The 20,859-nt window shown below is 47.1% G+C and overlaps 8 protein-coding genes across 11 annotated transcripts; 1 reads left to right on the top strand and 7 right to left on the bottom strand.

The window, feature by feature from the left end:
* Positions 1 to 2,294: 2,294 nt before the first annotated feature.
* LOC6600573 lies at positions 2,295 to 4,222 on the bottom strand. The gene is made up of 2 exons (XM_002025655.2): positions 4,118 to 4,222; positions 2,295 to 4,061 (listed from the first exon to the last, which is right to left on the bottom strand). The coding sequence occupies exons 1-2, from the start codon at positions 4,189 to 4,191 to the stop codon at positions 2,585 to 2,587; spliced, it is 1,551 nt and encodes a 516-aa protein (XP_002025691.2). The 5' UTR covers positions 4,192 to 4,222; the 3' UTR covers positions 2,295 to 2,584.
* Positions 4,223 to 4,881: 659 nt separating this feature from the next.
* Positions 4,882 to 10,590, bottom strand: LOC6600571. Of its 4 annotated transcripts, XM_026991810.1 has the most exons (4): positions 10,141 to 10,590; positions 9,848 to 9,892; positions 5,448 to 5,828; positions 4,882 to 5,384 (listed from the first exon to the last, which is right to left on the bottom strand). In XM_026991810.1, the coding sequence occupies exons 2-4, from the start codon at positions 9,890 to 9,892 to the stop codon at positions 4,914 to 4,916; spliced, it is 897 nt and encodes a 298-aa protein (XP_026847611.1). In that variant the 5' UTR covers positions 10,141 to 10,590; the 3' UTR covers positions 4,882 to 4,913. The 4 variants fall into 4 exon arrangements, with proteins under 4 accessions (XP_026847611.1, XP_026847610.1, XP_026847609.1 ...); XM_026991809.1 differs by lacking the exon at positions 10,141 to 10,590 and having other exon boundaries at positions 9,848 to 9,899; XM_026991808.1 differs by lacking the exons at positions 4,882 to 5,384; positions 5,448 to 5,828 and adding an exon at positions 8,901 to 9,403 and having other exon boundaries at positions 9,467 to 9,892.
* LOC113566400 lies at positions 6,311 to 8,241 on the bottom strand. The gene is made up of 2 exons (XM_026991806.1): positions 8,137 to 8,241; positions 6,311 to 8,080 (listed from the first exon to the last, which is right to left on the bottom strand). The coding sequence occupies exons 1-2, from the start codon at positions 8,208 to 8,210 to the stop codon at positions 6,604 to 6,606; spliced, it is 1,551 nt and encodes a 516-aa protein (XP_026847607.1). The 5' UTR covers positions 8,211 to 8,241; the 3' UTR covers positions 6,311 to 6,603.
* A 750-nt stretch (positions 10,591 to 11,340) lies between the features above and the next one.
* Positions 11,341 to 13,706, bottom strand: LOC6600570. The gene is made up of 2 exons (XM_002025652.2): positions 13,199 to 13,706; positions 11,341 to 13,139 (listed from the first exon to the last, which is right to left on the bottom strand). The coding sequence occupies exons 1-2, from the start codon at positions 13,289 to 13,291 to the stop codon at positions 11,502 to 11,504; spliced, it is 1,731 nt and encodes a 576-aa protein (XP_002025688.1). The 5' UTR covers positions 13,292 to 13,706; the 3' UTR covers positions 11,341 to 11,501.
* Positions 13,707 to 14,407: 701 nt separating this feature from the next.
* Positions 14,408 to 16,572, bottom strand: LOC6600569 (retinoid-inducible serine carboxypeptidase). The gene is made up of 4 exons (XM_002025651.2): positions 16,433 to 16,572; positions 15,063 to 15,851; positions 14,818 to 15,003; positions 14,408 to 14,747 (listed from the first exon to the last, which is right to left on the bottom strand). Exons 1-4 carry the CDS (start codon positions 16,497 to 16,499, stop codon positions 14,452 to 14,454), a joined length of 1,338 nt encoding a protein of 445 aa, XP_002025687.1. The 5' UTR covers positions 16,500 to 16,572; the 3' UTR covers positions 14,408 to 14,451.
* Positions 16,573 to 16,884: 312 nt separating this feature from the next.
* On the bottom strand, positions 16,885 to 18,470 carry LOC6600568 (retinoid-inducible serine carboxypeptidase). Its single transcript, XM_002025650.2, has 4 exons — positions 18,399 to 18,470; positions 17,552 to 18,337; positions 17,307 to 17,492; positions 16,885 to 17,247 (listed from the first exon to the last, which is right to left on the bottom strand). Exons 1-4 carry the CDS (start codon positions 18,454 to 18,456, stop codon positions 16,952 to 16,954), a joined length of 1,326 nt encoding a protein of 441 aa, XP_002025686.2. The 5' UTR covers positions 18,457 to 18,470; the 3' UTR covers positions 16,885 to 16,951.
* Positions 18,471 to 18,525: 55 nt separating this feature from the next.
* Positions 18,526 to 19,779, top strand: LOC6600567 (ras-related protein Rab-14). The gene is made up of 2 exons (XM_002025649.2): positions 18,526 to 18,870; positions 18,934 to 19,779. Exons 1-2 carry the CDS (start codon positions 18,691 to 18,693, stop codon positions 19,387 to 19,389), a joined length of 636 nt encoding a protein of 211 aa, XP_002025685.1. The 5' UTR covers positions 18,526 to 18,690; the 3' UTR covers positions 19,390 to 19,779.
* A 63-nt stretch (positions 19,780 to 19,842) lies between these two features.
* Positions 19,843 to 20,653, bottom strand: LOC6600566 (vesicle transport through interaction with t-SNAREs homolog 1A). Its single transcript, XM_026991803.1, has 2 exons — positions 20,539 to 20,653; positions 19,843 to 20,457 (listed from the first exon to the last, which is right to left on the bottom strand). The coding sequence occupies exons 1-2, from the start codon at positions 20,630 to 20,632 to the stop codon at positions 19,859 to 19,861; spliced, it is 693 nt and encodes a 230-aa protein (XP_026847604.1). The 5' UTR covers positions 20,633 to 20,653; the 3' UTR covers positions 19,843 to 19,858.
* Between the last annotated feature and the right edge of the window lie 206 nt (positions 20,654 to 20,859).

Raw genomic sequence — 20,859 nt, 5'->3', positions numbered from 1 at the left:
CACATTTTGTTATTGTTGCCTTGTTTGCTCACATTTGGGCACAACAAAAGGTCCCACAATAAGCGACATGCAGGATGATGACAATGGGAACGACACACAATTTCGATGATGTTCTTTCAAATTTAATTGAACTTATTTCGCAGTGCAGCTCCGAAGAGATGGTGTTATGTAAGGTCAGCACATAACCACCACCTTGGATTTTAAATAACAATTAAATGAGGAAATTAGCTAAAGCGAAAAGAGATTGTCAAAGATATTCCATCTACAGGCTTTTTAATGGATTATTCTATGGATATTTGTTGCGGTTTTGCAAGTAGTATTCGCTGCATATATTGCAAATATTTCCCATTAACTTCCCAATCAATTCGTCGTCCAGGGAGGGCCAACAGACAACCGATTGACCTCTGTCCAGGCGGACACTCTTCAGACCCTGCTGGGGAGGCCGTTTATCGATGGAGATGGCGATGGCGATGATCCGGGCCAGTTGTGGTTGCGTCGTGCCACAAGGGCTAGTCTCGGACCAAATTGCCATCATTTGAGCAGCAGTTTAGGCCGAAATGCCAGTCTTTCGCTTTTGCGAGGTCTCCTTTCGGTCAGCATTTAGTTTTATGGAACTACGGGAACAACGGAACGAACGGCTGCCTTCAACTTAAAGAGACAAAAACTAACAAACCTGAGAAACCGAGAAACTAACAAACCATATCAACATCAACATCATCATCATGATCAGCAACCGCATCATCGTCATGGTCGTCATCTGTGGAGGAGAGAAAGAGCTGGGAGCGATAAAAAGATTTTTGTTTCTTGATTTCGTTGCACCAAAAAAGGCAACGGCAACTCCCATTAAACCTCCCAAAAAGGCAAAAGGCGCCGTGTTGCAGATTGTTGTTGCTGTTGCTGTTGCAGATTGCTGGCGCCCACCACGACGAGGGAGCAGGAGAGCCACCAGGGCAGTGCCACGCCCAGACCCACGCCCACCAGAGCAACATTTGTGGCATATTCTCAGATTTGCTTAGGCCTGGACCCCATTCCCATCCGCAGCCCATCCGCAGCCCATCCGCAGCCCATCCTTGGATGTGCGCAAGTGCAACTGCAACTGCAACAGCATCAGCGTCAGCATCATTAAAGCAGCTGCATTTAATTTCAATGCCCATTTAGGACGCGGCCCGCCAACATTTGCTCCAAGGGCCGCTTTTCCTCTGCGACTCCGACTCTGTCAGCGGCAGCTGCCACAGCTCCGACTGGACTGGACTCCGACCTGCCTGGCCCCCGATCCACGCATTTCTTACAACATTTTTGCCGCGACTAGTTCCCAGCCAACACGATTCTGCCCCATCGCCCAACCCCACACTGCCCTCACCATCGCCCTCCCCCTCGCTTGGATGACTGCTGCGGCTGCGGCTGCTGCTGCTGTTGTTGTTGTTGCATCAATTAAAGCTGCGCTTGATTTTTTAGATGCGTAGGGCGGACGACAGGTGCAAAGTGCTACAACAGCTCAGCCCCAGCCCCAGCCCCATCCCATCCACAGCCCCAATCCCCAACTCCCAGTGATTTGAATTTTTCCATGCGGTTTCTTAGACTAGCAAAATTACAAGTATATATACTACCAGGAGGGGAAAAGAACAGGCTCCAGATGCAGTAAAACCTATAGGCAGGAACTCGGGCTGGGGCTGGCTGTCGGACTGGGCCACAGGTGCAGCGGTAATGGCAGTGGTGGTGATGTTGGTGGTGGCAACAGCTGGGGCAAATCATTTGCAAACGCGTTAAGTGCATCACCGGATGGGCGGTGACGATCTCAGCATACAATGATATAGGCATCCATGATATGACTCAATGGATTTGGGCGCTGGCGGTATGCATGGCGCAATCCAAATTTAAAATTGTGTTCGAAACCAGCGGTGTTTCTATGATACTGTGCGCGGCCATGCCATGGTAAAACTGCGGAGAAACTAGCCGAATACCAACTTAGGCCCTTTTTTAAGGACGTTATGGCCCTTTTTTATTTTTTCTATTCTAGTTCTTTGCGGCGTCATAAATAATGTGATTTCCAAGGTTGGGTTCAATTATTATCACGAATTTTCAATACACAATATTCCAGAATATTCCAATCTTTGGGTTAACTAATCGCAGTGGGAGAGATGCTTTCTTTTTGTGCGTTGCAAACAGGTAGGTCATGCGTAAAAGATGGGTTTGTGGGTCTGAGAAGAATTCATTCTTTCATTTTGTATGGTGGTGTTTTTATTTTGACTGTAAACATTTTGCTGTTTTAGGACTGTTGAAGGGGAAAAAAAAAATTGTATAACTAATATGAGAATGAAACAGTGTGCAATTTCTTACTATGATTTGATTTGAATTGATGTGAAAAAAATGATGTCCCAAAAAAGATAATAGGCGAGCGTATATCACAAGTTGAATAAACGTGTACATATAACAAAGCCTCAAAAAAAAAATCCTATTATATATATCCGTGTATATAACTGGACGTGTGTTTTTAAGCCTACAAATTTCTTATTCTCTACGAAACAAATAACGTTAAAGATGCGCTCCTGGGCAAACGAACAGTCCGCGCTTTTTGTTGATCATGCTATTGGAGATTCTCTGCATTACAGATCTTTTTCTCGGCCACCTGGAGGCTGTGAAGTAGCTGGTTAATAAGCGTCAACGCCTGAGAATTCCCCTGGTCATCGGCGAAGTGTGCCACCTTTTCGAGGAGAAGCTGGACTGCTGGCAATTGAAGATGCACTCTTGGGTGGGTACGAAGTAGCTCAAGGGCTTTTGGTCTTTTGGCACAGCTCTGACCATTATCTGGCGTTGTATCGCAATCTTTTCGCTTTCGATTGCCGGATGAGCTTGTGGAGCCTGGAGATTTGGCAGGTAGGCCCACAGGCCCATCAATTAATTGAGTGTTTTCAAATGGTGTCGGAATGTTACTATTTAGTAATAGGTCACTGCGAATTCTTATGGTGGGCCTATCTTGTGCCTTCTGAGGGATGATGGTGATCCTGTTTTCGCTGGGCTTCAGCTTTGATTGGTCAGTGAGGATGGTGGGTTTTTCCTGTGCCTTGTCAAAGGTGGCTCTTTTGGTGGTCTCATTTGGGGCCTTGTGAGTGGTGATGGTGCTGTGCTCGCTGGACTTCAGTTTTGAATGCTCAGAGCGGACTTCAATGCTGGGTTCATCCTGGGCCTTGCCAACGGTGTCTCTTATAGTCGCCGTATCTTGTGTCTTTTGAGGGGTAATACTGATCTTTTCTTTGATACTGATATTCGATTTGTCCATGTGGAATCCTATTTTGGGTTCTTCGTGTGTCTTGCCAGTAGTGATCTGGTCTTGTTCGACTTTTTTAATTTTTTGGTAAGTGCGAATTCTTAGGGAGGTTTCTTTTGGTGCCTTGTGAGGGGTGGTGGTGATCCATTGGGTTTCGTTGGGTTTCCGTTTTGATTGATCAGAAAGGACTCGAGTGGTGGGCTCATCTTGTGCCTTGTCCGGGCTGAGCTTGTCTTGTTTAGCTTTCTGCTTTGATCGGATGGCTCTCGCCTTCGATCGACCTTCGATCGCAGTCTGGCTTACTCTTTTAGCAATAATTTCGTTCTTAATAGTACGCGTCTTAAGAGTCTCTAAGTCAAGCTTGCCATCCACGTGATCTGCGTAGTCTTTTAAATCTATATCGCCTAGCTCGTCATCATGGATGATTATCGGAGATTTCGACAGGCTGGATTCGCTGTCGAGTAAACTATCCAGACTTTCGCAAGTCTCTTCATCTTCATCGTCGTCGCTACAGAGGTCAATGATGATAGTCGAAGGTTTGTTTGTGGCTGCTTGGACTGATTCGGATGCTGGTTGCTCAGTTACACTGTTAGTCTGTTTCGATTCTGCTTTCAAAGAAGCTTCAGTCTCTCCATTTAGCTTCGATATCCAGTCACCTGCCCACGCCATGACGTTCTCGTAGGACGACGCGGGTAACTTTGTCTTCAGCTTTTCCTGGCATTTTTTGGACAAGAAATGCCCATTCGGCCCTTTGCTGACCTTGAAGTGCTCGAATCCAGAGTTAAACAAATCCTTCCTGGAAGTACATATATGGGTAGTATAGATTTAACATGGTAGTCGAATATTACTTACAAAGTTGTTTTGTTCATCCCCTTGAAGGTCTGCATATTCTTTATCTCCCTGCTGCTCAGAATCAAAACTATCATTTAAGCTGTTTCCTTAATTTAATCCAATATATACAACTACTGAATCAAAATTGTTCGACTTTTGGTGCCTCAACAGCAATGTGATAAGAAATCGAACTTAACCCACTTAACCCCCCTCTATTTAAACAGTTCAGCGACTAGAGGTAAATGGCTGTAAATGTTACTGAGTGTGACTTCTTCTTGTAGATCCATGCCATCTTTCCTCTGAACTTACAAAAAAAAAAGATATCTTTCACCTGAACTGCGGTAAAATGATTACATTTTTGTTATTTTCGGTGGAATATTAAAAAAAAACCCCTTGGCACACAATGGGTTAATTGGAAACCATATTCCTCGATTTTAATATTCCTTTGGATAATGCTAATAATGAGAACTCTCAGCTGTGAATACATAATTTTATCCGATTGTCGAATCGATTTCCCTTCAAGACTGGCTAATTTTAAGAGCTCATTTCACTGGTTTGTTTATAAAGTAAGGTTTAAACAAAATGTCACCCTGATGGGAATGCGAACGATAATAAATGAGCTGCCAACTTGGTTAAAATGCCCACTCGTGGCGTTATTTTAATGTTCGCCGTATCGAGAAACTCGATATTACGCTTTGCAGCACTGCCGCCAAGTATATGGCGCTAAAACTACTCTCGTTTCAAACATTTTAGCGACAGTATTGACCACTCGTAAAATATTTTTTTGATTATTCATTTAATTTTATAATTATTAGATCTACAAATGGTTTCCCACTGTGCTGCGTGTTTCGCCACGGTTTATTCGCAAATTGCCCATGCAGCCTTCAAAAAGAATATCGGCAATGGCTTTTCGTGCCAAGATTCTTTGCGTCGGTGCCATCTCTTCATACTGAACCGCCCAGGACTTGGCCAGCACCTCCGAGGCCTCGCTTAAAGCTGGATGGGCGTCTGTACCATTTGATCCTCTGCCCACAGTCAACGCCACGTTCGTGGAGACGTTGCGGTCCTTATAGTCGGATGTGTTAAATCCACAAATTTCCGGTTTGACATCGCCGTCTCGTGTGAGCCTATCAGTATCCATGGGTTCCCCGTCATGCTCGATGATCTCTATTTTCGGACTCAGCAGCGAACTCTCCTCTGATTGTTGCACACCTTGCTCTGGTAGATAGCTGGCTATTGTCTCCTTTGTTGGCCAGTCACTCACAGCATCCAATGGGTCTGATGAGGCCTGAAAGGAAGCAATCCATTATGAAACAAACTGCAGTTATCGTCTTATCTATTTTTCACTCACATCTTTTCCAAACTCAAACATCGTCTTTGGTTTTGTGGTCGCCGTTCCGCGAACTTTTCTGGTTCTGCCTTGTTGAAACGACTCCTGGGTCAGAAGGAATCCCATATAGTCGTAGAACCAAAGCGTGGGCTTGCACAGATCCGAATGAAATCCCAGTTCCTTTTGCTTCAGAATCCGCATCTGTTCGCGGCGGTAGTTCGTCCGGAAGATGTTGATGCGCCGCCCAACTTCAGTGCGCGTTGCATTCGGCTGGATCTCTCTTAGCTTCGTCTCCAGAAGCTCGTAGGCCTTGTTTCGCAGTTCCTTATTTCGGTAGTCGACATGGTTAGCGTCCCATAGCTGTGGCATTCCTTGATAGAGGGCCAAGAACTCGCGCCAAAACTGACGCTTGCCAGCGCTGAAGCGGTCAGGCAAGGGCGCTGGGGGTATGCATGGCGCAATCCAAATTTAAAATTGTGTTCCAAACCAGCGGTGTTTCTATGATACTGTGCGCGGCCATGCCATGGTAAAACTGCGCAGAAACTAGCCGAATACCAACTTAGGCCCTTTTTTAAGGACGTTATGGCCCTTTTTTATTTTTTCTATTCTAGTTCTTTGCGGCGTCATAAATAATGTGATTTCCAAGGTTGGGTTAAATTATTATCACGAATTTTCAATACACAATATTCCAGAATATTCCAATCTTTGGGTTAACTAATCGCAGTGGGAGAGATGCTTTCTTTTTGTGCGTTGCAAACAGGTAGGTCATGCGTAAAAGATGGGTTTGTGGGTCTGAGAAGAATTCATTCTTTCATTTTGTATGGTGGTGTTTTTATTTTGACTGTAAACATTTTGCTGTTTTAGGACTGTTGAAGGGGAAAAAAAAATTGTATAACTAATATGAGAATGAAACAGTGTGCAATTTCTTACTATGATTTGATTTGAATTGATGTGAAAAAAATGATGTCCCAAAAAAGATAATAGGCGAGCGTATATCACAAGTTGAATAAACGTGTACATATAACAAAGCCTCAAAAAAAAAATCCTATTATATATATCCGTGTATATAACTGGACGTGTGTTTTTAAGCCTACAAATTTCTTATTCTCTACGAAACAAATAACGTTAAAGATGCGCTCCTGGGCAAACGAACAGTCCGCGCTTTTTGTTGATCATGCTATTGGAGATTCTCTGCATTACAGATCTTTTTCTCGGCCACCTGGAGGCTGTGAAGTAGCTGGTTAATAAGCGTCAACGCCTGAGAATTCCCCTGGTCATCGGCGAAGTGTGCCACCTTTTCGAGGAGAAGCTGGACTGCTGGCAATTGAAGATGCACTCTTGGGTGGGTACGAAGTAGCTCAAGGGCTTTTGGTCTTTTGGCACAGCTCTGACCATTATCTGGCGTTGTATCGCAATCTTTTCGCTTTCGATTGCCGGATGAGCTTGTGGAGCCTGGAGATTTGGCAGGTAGGCCCACAGGCCCATCAATTAATTGAGTGTTTTCAAATGGTGTCGGAATGTTACTATTTAGTAATAGGTCACTGCGAATTCTTATGGTGGGCCTATCTTGTGCCTTCTGAGGGATGATGGTGATCCTGTTTTCGCTGGGCTTCAGCTTTGATTGGTCAGTGAGGATGGTGGGTTTTTCCTGTGCCTTGTCAAAGGTGGCTCTTTTGGTGGTCTCATTTGGGGCCTTGTGAGTGGTGATGGTGCTGTGCTCGCTGGACTTCAGTTTTGAATGCTCAGAGCGGACTTCAATGCTGGGTTCATCCTGGGCCTTGCCAACGGTGTCTCTTATAGTCGCCGTATCTTGTGTCTTTTGAGGGGTAATACTGATCTTTTCTTTGATACTGATATTCGATTTGTCCATGTGGAATCCTATTTTGGGTTCTTCGTGTGTCTTGCCAGTAGTGATCTGGTCTTGTTCGACTTTTTTAATTTTTTGGTAAGTGCGAATTCTTAGGGAGGTTTCTTTTGGTGCCTTGTGAGGGGTGGTGGTGATCCATTGGGTTTCGTTGGGTTTCAGTTTTGATTGATCAGAAAGGACTCGAGTGGTGGGCTCATCTTGTGCCTTGTCCGGGCTGAGCTTGTCTTGTTTAGCTTTCTGCTTTGATCGGATGGCTCTCGCCTTCGATCGACCTTCGATCGCAGTCTGGCTTACTCTTTTAGCAATAATTTCGTTCTTAATAGTACGCGTCTTAAGAGTTTTTAAGTCAAGCTTGCCATCCACGTGATCTGCGTAGTCTTTTAAATCTATATCGCCTAGCTCGTCATCATGGATGATTATCGGAGATTTCGACAGGCTGGATTCGCTGTCGAGTAAACTATCCAGACTTTCGCAGGTCTCTTCATCTTCATCGTCGTCGCTACAGAGGTCAATGATGATAGTCGAAGGTTTGTTTGTGGCTGCTTGGACTGATTCGGATGCTGGTTGCTCAGTTACACTGTTAGTCTGTTTCGATTCTGCTTTCAAAGAAGCTTCAGTCTCTCCATTTAGCTTCGATATCCAGTCACCTGCCCACGCCATGACGTTCTCGTAGGACGACGCGGGTAACTTTGTCTTCAGCTTTTCCTGGCATTTTTTGGACAAGAAATGCCCATTCGGCCCTTTGCTGACCTTGAAGTGCTCGAATCCAGAGTTAAACAAATCCTTCCTGGAAGTACATATATGGGTAGTATAGATTTAACATGGTAGTCGAATATTACTTACAAAGTTGTTTTGTTCATCCCCTTGAAGGTCTGCATATTCTTTATCTCCCTGCTGCTCAGAATCAAAACTATCATTTAAGCTGTTTCCTTAATTTAATCCAATATATACAACTACTGAATCAAAATTGTTCGACTTTTGGTGCCTCAACAGCAATGTGATAAGAAATCGAACTTAACCCACTTAACCCCCCTCTATTTAAACAGTTCAGCGACTAGAGGTAAATGGCTGTAAATGTTACTGAGTGTGACTTCTTCTTGTAGATCCATGCCATCTTTCCTCTGAACTTACAAAAAAAAAAGATATCTTTCACCTGAACTGCGGTAAAATGATTACATTTTTGTTATTTTCGGTGGAATATTAAAAAAAAACCCCTTGGCACACAATGGGTTAATTGGAAACCATATTCCTCGATTTTAATATTCCTTTGGATAATGCTAATAATGAGAACTCTCAGCTGTGAATACATAATTTTATCCGATTGTCGAATCGATTTCCCTTCAAGACTGGCTAATTTTAAGAGCTCATTTCACTGGTTTGTTTATAAAGTAAGGTTTAAACAAAATGTCACCCTGATGGGAATGCGAACAATAATAAATGAGCTGCCAACTTGATTAAAATGCCCACTCGTGGCGTTATTTTAATGTTCGCCGTATCGAGAAACTCGATATTACGCTTTGCAGCACTGCCGCCAAGTATATGGCGCTAAAACTACTCTCGTTTCAAACATTTTAGCGACAGTATTGACCACTCGTAAAATATTTTTTTGATTATTCATTTAATTTTATAATTATTAGATCTACAAATGGTTTCCCACTGTGCTGCGTGTTTCGCCACGGTTTATTCGCAAATTGCCCATGCAGCCTTCAAAAAGAATATCGGCAATGGCTTTTCGTGCCAAGATTCTTTGCGTCGGTGCCATCTCTTCATACTGAACCGCCCAGGACTTGGCCAGCACCTCCGAGGCCTCGCTTAAAGCTGGATGGGCGTCTGTACCATTTGATCCTCTGCCCACAGTCAACGCCACGTTCGTGGAGACGTTGCGGTCCTTATAGTCGGATGTGTTAAATCCACAAATTTCCGGTTTGACATCGCCGTCTCGTGTGAGCCTATCAGTATCCATGGGTTCCCCGTCATGCTCGATGATCTCTATTTTCGGACTCAGCAGCGAACTCTCCTCTGATTGTTGCACACCTTGCTCTGGTAGATAGCTGGCTATTGTCTCCTTTGTTGGCCAGTCACTCACAGCATCCAATGGGTCTGATGAGGCCTGAAAGGAAGCAATCCATTATGAAACAAACTGCAGTTATCGTCTTATCTATTTTTCACTCACATCTTTTCCAAACTCAAACATCGTCTTTGGTTTTGTGGTCGCCGTTCCGCGAACTTTTCTGGTTCTGCCTTGTTGAAACGACTCCTGGGTCAGAAGGAATCCCATATAGTCGTAGAACCAAAGCGTGGGCTTGCACAGATCCGAATGAAATCCCAGTTCCTTTTGCTTCAGAATCCGCATCTGTTCGCGGCGGTAGTTCGTCCGGAAGATGTTGATGCGCCGCCCAACTTCAGTGCGCGTTGCATTCGGCTGGATCTCTCTTAGCTTCGTCTCCAGAAGCTCGTAGGCCTTGTTTCGCAGTTCCTTATTTCGGTAGTCGACATGGTTAGCGTCCCATAGCTGTGGCATTCCTTGATAGAGGGCCAAGAACTCGCGCCAAAACTGACGCTTGCCAGCGCTGAAGCGGTCAGGCAAAGACGTTGTCATCTTGGAACGAACAAATCAAACAGTAAGCGAAAAATGCTACGAGAAGAGTAATGTCTTTATAGTCCTGGTGAGAATTCTTTGTTTTTTTAATTTTAATCAAAAATACAAGCAGGCATCAGCTGTTAACTGGGATGTCCACTCTTTTTCTGGAAAATCATCAAAATACCAACAACAAAAATGTAGTGCTGGAAAACACCAAGCACACGGACAAAAAAAAAACGAATTCACATCGACTTTTGTATGCATACCCTGGAATTAAATTCCGTTTTTGTGTGAGTGTTCTTGTTGTTGTTACAATCTTGAAATCCGTTTTAAATATGAGTCGACGAAAACACCCTCGATGGACGAAACTGGACCGACCTCACGATTCAAGCACCAATCATGAACTGAGTCTCTGATGTAGACGAAAACAGCACCAGTGTGTGTGTGCCAGTGTTCGATTGAATGATTGATTAGTTTTCTGACGGCGTTGATTGTGTGGTGCATGTATGCGAGGGTTGGTTGTGCGCCATTCACACACATACATAGCTGCAATACATACAGAGCTAAGTCAATCAATCAACGACCGCGCATAGAGAACAGCCTCAGGTTTTGTAAACACGGCTGGAAATGCGCAATAATACAGATAGCCTGCATAAGCACAATTTGAAATTTCACAATTTGTAAGAATTTTCATTGCTAGTTAGCTTTATTTGGCAATGCGCCACCCTGTGTGCCTACCCTGTAGCCCTTGCAATATCCCAACACTGATGCACGTGGATGTATGAATGTTTGTGGAGCACCTGCGGGGCGCAATCGTGGGCCGGAGAGCGCCGCCTGGCCAGATGCCAGTTTGGACTAGACGTCTGGCTAAGGGCAGACATGCGCACATCATTCACACAGATGAATCTCGCAATCATTCCGAGTGCTTTGCCATTATTAAGTGCCACTATTACTAGGTAGAGATTCGATCACGGAGACACAACCTCTACATTGATGTGGATTGAATGATTGACATGCCATATGCAAATGCCCAACTTTACTCAAGCGTAATTGTGCATAAATACATATGTACATACATATGTATACGTATGATTTCTTGACACGCACTCACAGACAGCGCCCACCATTCTCACACGAACACATACTCAGATGCAATCAAAACAGATGTTTGACTGTGTTGGGGTTGTGAGAGCGTGAGGGAGAGAACGGCCGCCCGGCCGGAACACCATCCATCCGCAGCTAAGGGCAGACCTGCGCATTGCCCATAAGGCGCGTATATTTAGCCGACTTTTTTTGCTGGCCATGAATAGGTGGCAATATACACATGTACACAATTACATATGTACACACGCTTGAATCTATATATGCATGTATATAAATATATATATATATATATGTACGTATATGTATGTATGTAGGTAATATGGTAATACTCCATATCGATATTATAACAATGACGCAAGGTATGTAATGATTTTGGTTTAGTGTATTTGGTTCGAGTACAAACTAGATCTACCTTACGGCTAGTGATTGAGTGCATCTTCGAGATGCCTGGCTACGAACTAATCTTAAGACTGGCTTGCTCTTTGGCTGAAGCATATTACGGTTCCCCTGATCCTGAATTATCCTACGATGAGGCGTCGTCCACCTCCCGCATCAGCTCGTCGGCTCGGGTGATCAGGCCAATCAGACGATAGTTCCGCTTGTGGAGAGCGAATTGCTCAAGTAGTTTCAGGTACTTTCGTGCATCGGCGCAGCTGATGACGTTTGTCCCGCTGGCGGATTGTCCGCCGTTGTTGTTGTCGTCGTAGTCCGGCGGTAGACGACGCTTGATGCCTTGGCGTGCGACTGATGGTGCCATGGTCAATGGTGGCATCGGCGGCAGCGTTGGAATCGCCTCCGGTGCCGGGCTCAGCCTGCGCTGGCGCATTTGCTCAATGTATTCCATTTCGTTCTCCACATTGGCAGCCAGAACCTCGGCCAGCGACGTTACACTGGATCGCCCTCCGTTGGCATCGTCTTCGAGTTCATCTTCTCCAAGCGGTTCCTCTTTGATGCGCACAACAGGTTCGGACTCCGGTTCCGGCTCCGGATCAGGTTGGTCCTTTGATGGTGCCAGAGCCTCTGCTACCTCTTTATCTGTTTCTGTCTCCTCATCCTCGGGGTCTTTGGGTTCCGCTTTGATGTCCTTTTCTTGCTTGATCTCGAGCATGGGTGCAGGCACTACTGGACCCTTCTCTGGCAGCTGTGGCTGCTGCGGCGACGGACGCTTCGTTATGCTCTGGGCCAATGTAGCCAGCGGTATAATGGTCATGGTCATTGGTTGTGCGCCACCGCCGGGAGGCTTTGCACCTGGTGGGAGAATGGGTGTGGCCAGCAGCACCTTCTGCGACGTTCCGGGCGGTGTATTGGTGTTGAGCGGCAGAGGCACCCTGACCAACTGAGGCAGTGGGTGGACGGCACGCGCCAGATTCAGTTCGCTCAGCGATGGCTTCACATCCTCCTCCTCCTCCTGCTCCTCTCGCTCACTAATGTCGCCGCCATCCACATCGACCTCATCGTCCTCCTCGCCAGCATGACTGCTGAACGTACTGGGAAGGCTCACTTCCCCGTCGTCCTGCTCCTCCTCCTCTTCGTTCTGCTGGTTGGTGCTGTCCTCGGGCATACACTCGGACCTTACGTCCTTCACAATGTCCTTGATCTGGACCGAGTGACTCTGGGTGTAGCCGATCTTCAGAAGCTTTGTATCATTGTTGTCGATGCCGTAGGTACTGCGAAACTTGTCGCACCACTCCTGGTGGGGGAAGAAGTGTGCCAGCCCCATGGAGCTCTTGAACTGCAGCGCCATCTTCTGAATGAGGCCGTCGGATATGATAAAGTCCTTGTAGTACATCATGCGCCGAATCCAGTCGTACACAGCCTTGCCCAGCATCGAAACCCTCACCGTCTTTGTCTCCATCGTGCGTGCATCCTGGGTGCGCCGCGTCCGCTGCTCCCAAGCGTTCATAATTTCCTGACGCTGCTGCACAATGCGCTTGATCTGGTCCGGACTGCAGTTAAACAGCCGGCCCACGTGCTTGTAGACCGGCAGACGATCGTACTCCCGCAGGGCGGCCACCTTCTCGTTGAGAGCGAGGACGTTCTTGCGCTTGATGCGGTTGTCGAAGGCCACCTTTTCGGCTGGAGATAGCATAGGCGTCGGGGTGAATGACCTCGGACTGAGCGTCGGCCCTTTGGGCCTCACGACGGCATCCACGTCGATTACCTGGGGACAACGAATCGCATGAACTGGGGGCCGCAATCAGGGCATCATTATCGACTCACCTTGTCCTTCTTGTCATCCTTTCTGGAGGTCTGTGCCTGTGCCGCCTGGTTCCTTTGCTCCCTTTCCTTTCTGCGTTTTTCCCGTATCCGCATTTTGTTGCTGCTTTAGCTCCGCCTCTGGCGAATGTGGCAAGACACAATTTACAGTTGTTTTGCTGCGCCCACTCACCCTCTCTTGCTCTCTCACAGACACATCCAAGCGCTATGTATGTGAGTGTAGCGCGGGTGTGTGTGTGCTTTGATGGATGGTGGCTACGATTATGCGCGTTGACTGCTTGAAAACGTCGCCAGCGACAATTTTCTTTCCGATTTATTTCATTTTCCGCCTCGAATTCACCTGAAATTTTCAATAACCTTTTGTCTGGCCACCAACCAAGTGCAGTGCGCTGTCGATTATAGTATTCTATGGTTTTTCAACGACGCTCAGCTGCACGCACCGCGCTGTGTTGGTTGTGTTGTGTCGACTAGAACGGTTAATATAAAAATAGCTGCTTTGTGCCTTTGGCCGCGGTGTACGTTGCTCTGTTCTCTGGCGAATGCGCAGCGTGGCGGCCGCAGTCGAGAGAGAGAGAGCGCGTTGGTTCTGCGCCGGCCTGTGTTTTGCTGATAAGCGTGCAGTAACTGATACAAAGAGTGTGAGAGGCTAGAGAGAACGAGGCAAAGCCAGAAAGCAGCTATGCGGAGAGAGGGTTGGAAAACTACACTTACGGCGCGAGATGGTCGTCGTGTATGTGTGTGCGAGCGAGTGTGAGTGTGGCTTCTGCGCATGCGACAACTTTACTGTTAGTTCATCTGATCGCAGAAAATTCAATAAGCGCTGCCTAGCGCAAAATCGAACTTAATTGCTAATTTTACTCAACAAACCAAACCGAATTTTGTATGGTTTTGTTTTAAAACAAAAGTCGAACAAAATTGTCTTCTTGTGCCTTATATTTTATTTGTGCATCTATTAGGCGTTTAAGGTACATACATATCTATGTATAGTTAAACGGCTAAGAATTCTGTACACCAAATTTGGTTGCTTTAACTTTTGATGCTGGTCCAGAATATGTACATATACTTTATGGGGTTGGAAACGTGTCCTTCTGGATGTTACACGTGGATCTAAGATACAGCCATGCTCTTGAGGGTATAAATAACATTTTTTGTAATTAATAGATTAATTCAAATTGAATTGCAAAATTCACGATAAACAAAAATCGAACTGCATCTGATATAATCGTTGTTTTTATTGACACACGCTCACTAAATGGCTAACCAAAGTTGGTAAATTTACGCAAAACGTAGGACATGGCAGCCGGGTTATCGGCGGGCACCATGTGTCCGGCCCGGTTCACCCAGAACATGCTGAAGTTGCCGGCCGTCTTCTCATAGCCCTCGAGGACACGGTCCACGGTGATGCCTACGCGGGGAGCAGCCAGGTAGGCCGCCTTGTCCGTCCACTCCATGTCGGCAATCCAGTTGATAGCGCCTGGGGTGGCACAGATCAGGTCCAGGCCGCCGGAGAACACACCCACCCTGACGGTGGTGTTGCTCAGCAGTTCACCCACTAAAAACAGGAGGGCTCTGCTGTATCAGAGAAGATCTGGACCCGGGCACAGGCAAGAGTTATCACTTACCAATGTGGACGGCAGGCTTCATGAAATCACCCATTAGAGCGGAGAAGGTTGCGCTGCTCTGTGCGCCCCACTTGACCCCGGTGGTGATGTTGAGGGCCTTGGTAACGGGGCCCTGCATCAACTCCTGAAGAAGCTTGTCCCGATCCTCGTCAATGTCGTAGTGCACCAAGGTGCGGTACATGAGCTCTGCCAGAAAAAATGATTGAAAAAGTCTTTTTTGAGTTGACCATGTTTCATGAACCTACCCTCTTGACTCATAGCCAACGACCTTAGAACATACTGATCGCCAAGTGTCGGTGTCTCCACATTGTAGAAGTCGACGCCCTTCGACTCACGAAGCACCACCGACTGCGTGGAGCTCCACTGAAGTGTGGCCAGGGTCCACATCTCCCGGTCTACATATTTCTTGGTCGATGAGGCAGAAGCCGCGATCTTGTCATGGCCATCCTGGTCAACAATGCCCAGCTGAAGGAGGAACGGAGCCCAGGAGAGGACGGAATCGATTGGCGATGTCCACGGATCACCTAATCCGACCGACACCAAGTTGCTCTCGATCTCACCCCGCTGGATGGCATAGTACAACTCCAGGGCGAACTCAGGGGCCATCTTTCCGCCGTAGCTCTCGCAGAAGATGTGCAGAGGCACCGCCTTGAACTCCGGATGATTCTCATAAAAGCCCTTCATCAGCTCCACCAGATCCAGGGCGATCTGCTTGTTCGTCGTCGTATAGTACGCTGAGCTGTCGACGTAGCTGAAGCCGCTACCCACGGGATTGTCTATGAACATCACATTCATGTCCTTGGCCCAGTTCCAATCGCGGTAGCTGCCGTCAAGCTTCAGTGGTCCCAGCTCCTCGAAGTTGCCATAGCCCGTGGACGAGGCACCCGGTCCGCCTTGCAGCCAAATGGCCAGGGGACGTTCCGTGTAGTTGGATACATTGGCCGTGGTGTAGTAGAGCCAGTAGAACATATGGGCACCCGTTCGCACATCAATGAATCCCCAATCCTGTTCTCCGGGTCCATATCCTTGACGGGCTGGGAATCGAGGTAGGGGATTTTTTAGTGCGGTCTATAGTCGATCAATTTTAAGCAATATTTCAATAATTCCCTATATTTTGGAAGTGAGTAAATACCTTTTATAGACGGTACATTTTGTATTAACGAAAGAACAGACGGCTTTCATTAATGCTAAAACCTGGGTACTTGGTGGTGGTGTGGATACTTGAAGACTAGTCAATAATCTTAATATATAAATTAAAACTAAAATTATAAGATAGTTACTGGTATTTCATTAGAACACTTGACTCTAATCGGGCACAAGAACGTTTCATGCCCCAATTAAGGAACCTCAAGCATCCACTCGTCGTTCACGATAAGCTAATTATGATTGAATCCCAAGAATACTTCATATTTCACATATCTATTCCTTCGATTTTGCATCTGTGCAACGAACAAGCTTAAGGTGGACAATTCTGCTCTTCCTATCATCCACAACAAAAAAAAAGTTTTTTTTTGGGTTGGATAACTTTCTCGTTCATTAACACCTAATGCGGTATTTCTGATCGGAATACAAAGTGTTTCTGGCTCCAATCCAATCAATTGAGGGCGACACTCACCGTTGACAGAGCCGCAGCTGAAGAGCGCCAGACAAAGCGCGACAGCGGTGATAAGAAGACGAGCCATGGTTGAGCTGCACTAGTTTTCTCTTTAGCTCGAAGTTTGAAGTATCTTTGAAGCCCAACCGATCGCTTGGCAGTTCGACTACTGTCTGATCGCTGGCCAGGCCACGACCAACGAAAGTAACCAACACAACACGCAGACGGCACGGCACTCATATCTGTTTGAACAGAGTTTGTAATCTAGAAGTGGGGGAGGCATGCGGCCGGCTATCACTATTTATGGCCCTTAGAAGCGATGGCGATGACAATGACGCTTACTGACTTATTGGCAATTATCTCCATGACATTTTTTAGTTTTGGCAAATCTTTGTCACTAAATTTGTAAAAGCCTTTAAGCGCACATCATAATTATCTAGACAGAACCGAAATTGGGTTTAACACAGCATTTTTCTTTGTTGAACTTTATTTATGAACAAATGTATGTACCATACATGTATCTGTTCTGCTCGGTCTGCTTTAGCCGAAGGTTGTGAACTCCCGCAGGACATGGCTCATGGCGGCTGGATTATCGGCGGGAGCCATGTGACCGGATCGGTTGATCCAGAACATGGTGAAGTTGCCGCCAGTCTTCTGATAGCCCTCCAGAATGCGATCCACGCTGATGGCAGTGCGCGAGGCAGCTAGATACTCGCTCTTTCGGCTCCAGTCCAGCTTGGCTATCCAGTTGACGGTGCCGGGCGTGGCACAGATTAGGTCCAGGCCTCCAGAAAACACGCCCACCTTTAGAGGAGTCTTCTCCAGCAGCTCATTTACTGTAGATTGTAGATTGATATAGAGATTAACTAGCTATAATCACATGGCGGTTCTTTACCAATATGGATAACGGGTTTCATGAAGTCTGTTCGGTGTATGTCGAAGGTACTGCTGCTCTGCGATCCCCATTTGACATTCGAGGGTATGCCCAGGGTCTCGGCCACAGGGCCTCGCATCAGATCCTCCAGCAGCTGGTCGCGGTCCTCGTCAATGTCGAACTTGACCATGGTGCGGTACTGTCGCTCTGGCAGGAGAGAAGATCCATTTTAAATCATGGCTGTACTTCTACATTCAGGCACTCACCTTCAGGCGTCATGGCCAGCTGCCTCTGGAATCGGTCGCCGAGGGTCTCCTTTAAAACATTGTAGAAGTCGACGCCTTTGGAGGCCTTCATCACCTCCCACTGGGTGTTGCCCCACTGTGCAGTGGCCTGGATCCAGCGCTCTTCTGCCACCAGCTCGGCAGTAAAGTTTGCCGCAGCCGTAATCGCATCGTAGCCGTCGTGATCGACGATTCCCATCTCCCTGAGCATGGGTCCCCAAGCCAGAACCGAGTCGATTGGAGATGTCCACGGATCTCCCAACGCAACGGACGTCAGATTGCTCTTCACCTCGCCCCGCTCCTTTGCATAGTACAGCTCCAGGGCGAACTCGGGTGCCATCTTGCCGCCATAGCTCTCGCAAAAGATGTGCAGGGGAACCGCTTCGAACTCCGGATGGAGCTTATAGAATCCCTTCATCAGCTCCACCAGATCCAGGGCAATCTCCCTGTTGGTGGCCGTGTGATAAGCCGTACCGTCCACATAACTGTAGCCACTGCCCACGGGATTGTCGATGAACATGACGTTCATGTCTTTGACCCAGGTCCAGTTGCGGTAATCGCCGTACAGGTCTACGGGTCCCAGTTCCTCGAAGTTTCCATAGCCCGTGGATGAGGCACCCGGACCGCCTTGCAGCCAAATGGCCAGGGGACGTTCCGTGTAGTTGGACACATTGGCCGTGGTGTAATAGAGCCAGTAGAACATGTGGGCGCCTGGACGTACGTCGACGAACCCCCAATCCTGCTCCCCCGGGCCATATCCGGCCTTGCCTACGGTTTGCAATTGTTTGTGCGATAGATAGCAAGGCGGTGATTTATGGACGCGACTTACCATGTGCCAAGGCCGCGAAGCAAGCAAGCAATATCACTACCAGGCTCGTCATCTTCATGGGACACTTTGGCCCCAGCCGTGGCGTGGGGCTACATTTAAAGGGAAATTCTTATCTATCCACCGCCCGCCTAAGCGGGTATCGTAGGCACCTCTGCGGAATTTGAACTTTTGTAGGTCTGGCAACGCCGATACCCCTCAACAGCTGTTTGGACTTCGTTGTTTTCCTCTTTTGTGTCTGGCCGCTACGAAATAATTTAATTAATTAGCAAATAACAGAAGTTTCAGCATAATAATGGCAATTGTGCGCATACCCAAGCAAAAGGTGATTCTCTGCGGCGACTATGGCGTCGGCAAGAGTTCGCTATTTCGCCGCTTTACCAACAACACATTCGTTACGGAGACGGACCGCAAATCCACACTGGGACTGGATCACATTGATCGGGAGTACGATGTGGGCGACAAGCAGATTAAGGTGTGTGGTGTCTGTAGTGTGCGTGATACCAGCTTAATGTACTGATCTTTTGATTGATGGCAGCTCCAACTGTGGGACACTGGCGGCATGGAACGTGTGGCTTCTGTGACCTCTTCTTACTATAAATTTGCAGAGGGTGCAATCCTTGTCTTCGCCCTGGACAATGCCGCCTCCTTTCACTCGCTCTCGCAGCACTTGCTGGACATTGTTACGTATGCGGAGAATGCGAAGATTTTCATCTGCGGCAACAAGAGCGACTTGGAGGGCCGCGAGCCGGAAGTCAGTGACGAGGAGGTGGAAGCCTTTTGCGAGCAGTGTCACTCACTAATCAGCGCCACTTACAAGACATCCTGTCGCACTGGGGCGGGTGTTGAGGAAATGTTTCGCGATATATCGCGACAGCTGGTGCATGCCAATCGCTCCAAAATGGAGCTGCAGGCTCTCGAGCAGAAGAGCTTCAAAATTGACACGGCCAGTGACCCGACGGTCAACGAGGAGGCCTCCTCGTGCAGTTGCTAGCAGTTGGGGAACATTGAGTTTGGCTAAAGACATCCCACAGCCAGACTCAATGCGAGCAGAAATGCATTTTTTTTTTGACTTTTTATTTATTAACGATGCGAATTGTAGGTGGTTATGTTGTTTTTTTTACGAATTAATGCAAAATACGTCCCGAAAATTAACACGAAACACCAAACTTTTAACATGAGTCATAGCATAAGAGTAGTATCTAGTGTCTAGGCGCCGTGTAATGCCAAATATAAGCTACACGTATGTAGTGCGTTAGTGCGTAAGTCTTTGCAGCTTTGTTCCACTAGGATTAGCCATTGGGATGTTTCCTTCACACACTGAATACTCATTAACGTAAGATATTCTAAACAAATAATAAATAATCGATTCACAAAACAGGAATGCGTCAACATATGTCATTAGTGATAAGCTACACTCAAATAGAAATTTATATCAATTGGTTTCGTTTCTATTAGGTTAACTATGAGGTGGCGGCCGAGGAACTCGGGGCAAAGGTGAGATATAGGCTGACACCCACAGCCACCACGAAGCACACACCAACCCCATATAAAACGACCTTTTCTCTCAGAGCCCTCAGCACCATGGTGTTCAAGGTGCGGGAGGCACGGCCGAGATCGGCGTTTGTTTCCCTCAGACGTGCCCGGGCACCTTGCAAGGTCTCGCGCTGATGGTGCAGGTCGTTCAGTACTTGTGCGCCCAGAGCCTCTGTCTCCACGGCTACCCGATATCCCTCGGTCAGTCGATTGCCAGTGCGCTCAATCCGCTCGGAATTGTCTAGTAGGCGTTGTCGCTGGTCATTGTTAATGGACACATCCTCGTAAAAGTCCCCGGCCCCACCCAAGTCCAAGGTTGTAAAGGCGTTTGGCTGCGCCTTATTCTTGGTTTGCTTGTACTCCGCCTGGAGGCGTCGCAGCTCGGCTTGGGCCACCTGCAGCTTGCTGTTGAAGCTTGTTCTCTGTGCTGGATTCAGCTCTCTTACCTCCAGGCCCATCTGCTCCAGCAGCTCCTGTGCCTCGGGCAGGCTGCCATCGATTTTACTGCACAGCTCATTACGGTCACCTGCAGGATTACACGAAAATTGATTATCAGCCCACTGCGTGTGTATGTGCGAAAATATATCTTCCACTTCACTCCACTCACTGCTGCTGCTCTGTTGCTGCAATCGTCCGATATGCGCTGTTATCTCCGCAATCAGAGCTGCGTACTGCTGCTCGTACTGTTCCAGCAGCGACATTTCTTGTTTATGTTACACGCGAAGAGAGAACAATATGCGTTTAGCAACAATATGGGCTAATTTTTCCAATGAAGACAAAAACGTAAACATTGGCGCAGTGTGACCGCGTCGCAGGAAGTTGATAATCTCAGACAATAACTTTGCCATATTTAACGGAAAACTTGCAACAACACAAGTTATAAATAATTTTTAAATACGTGCTTTATTATTTAGCATATACATATGTA

This window comes from Drosophila persimilis, unplaced genomic scaffold, assembly GCF_003286085.1.
Source record: "Drosophila persimilis strain 14011-0111.01,24,50 unplaced genomic scaffold, DperRS2 tig00000686-arrow-arrow-pilon, whole genome shotgun sequence".
Classification (NCBI taxonomy): domain Eukaryota; kingdom Metazoa; phylum Arthropoda; class Insecta; order Diptera; family Drosophilidae; genus Drosophila; species Drosophila persimilis.
This window is presented reverse-complemented; position numbering and strand designations above follow the sequence as displayed.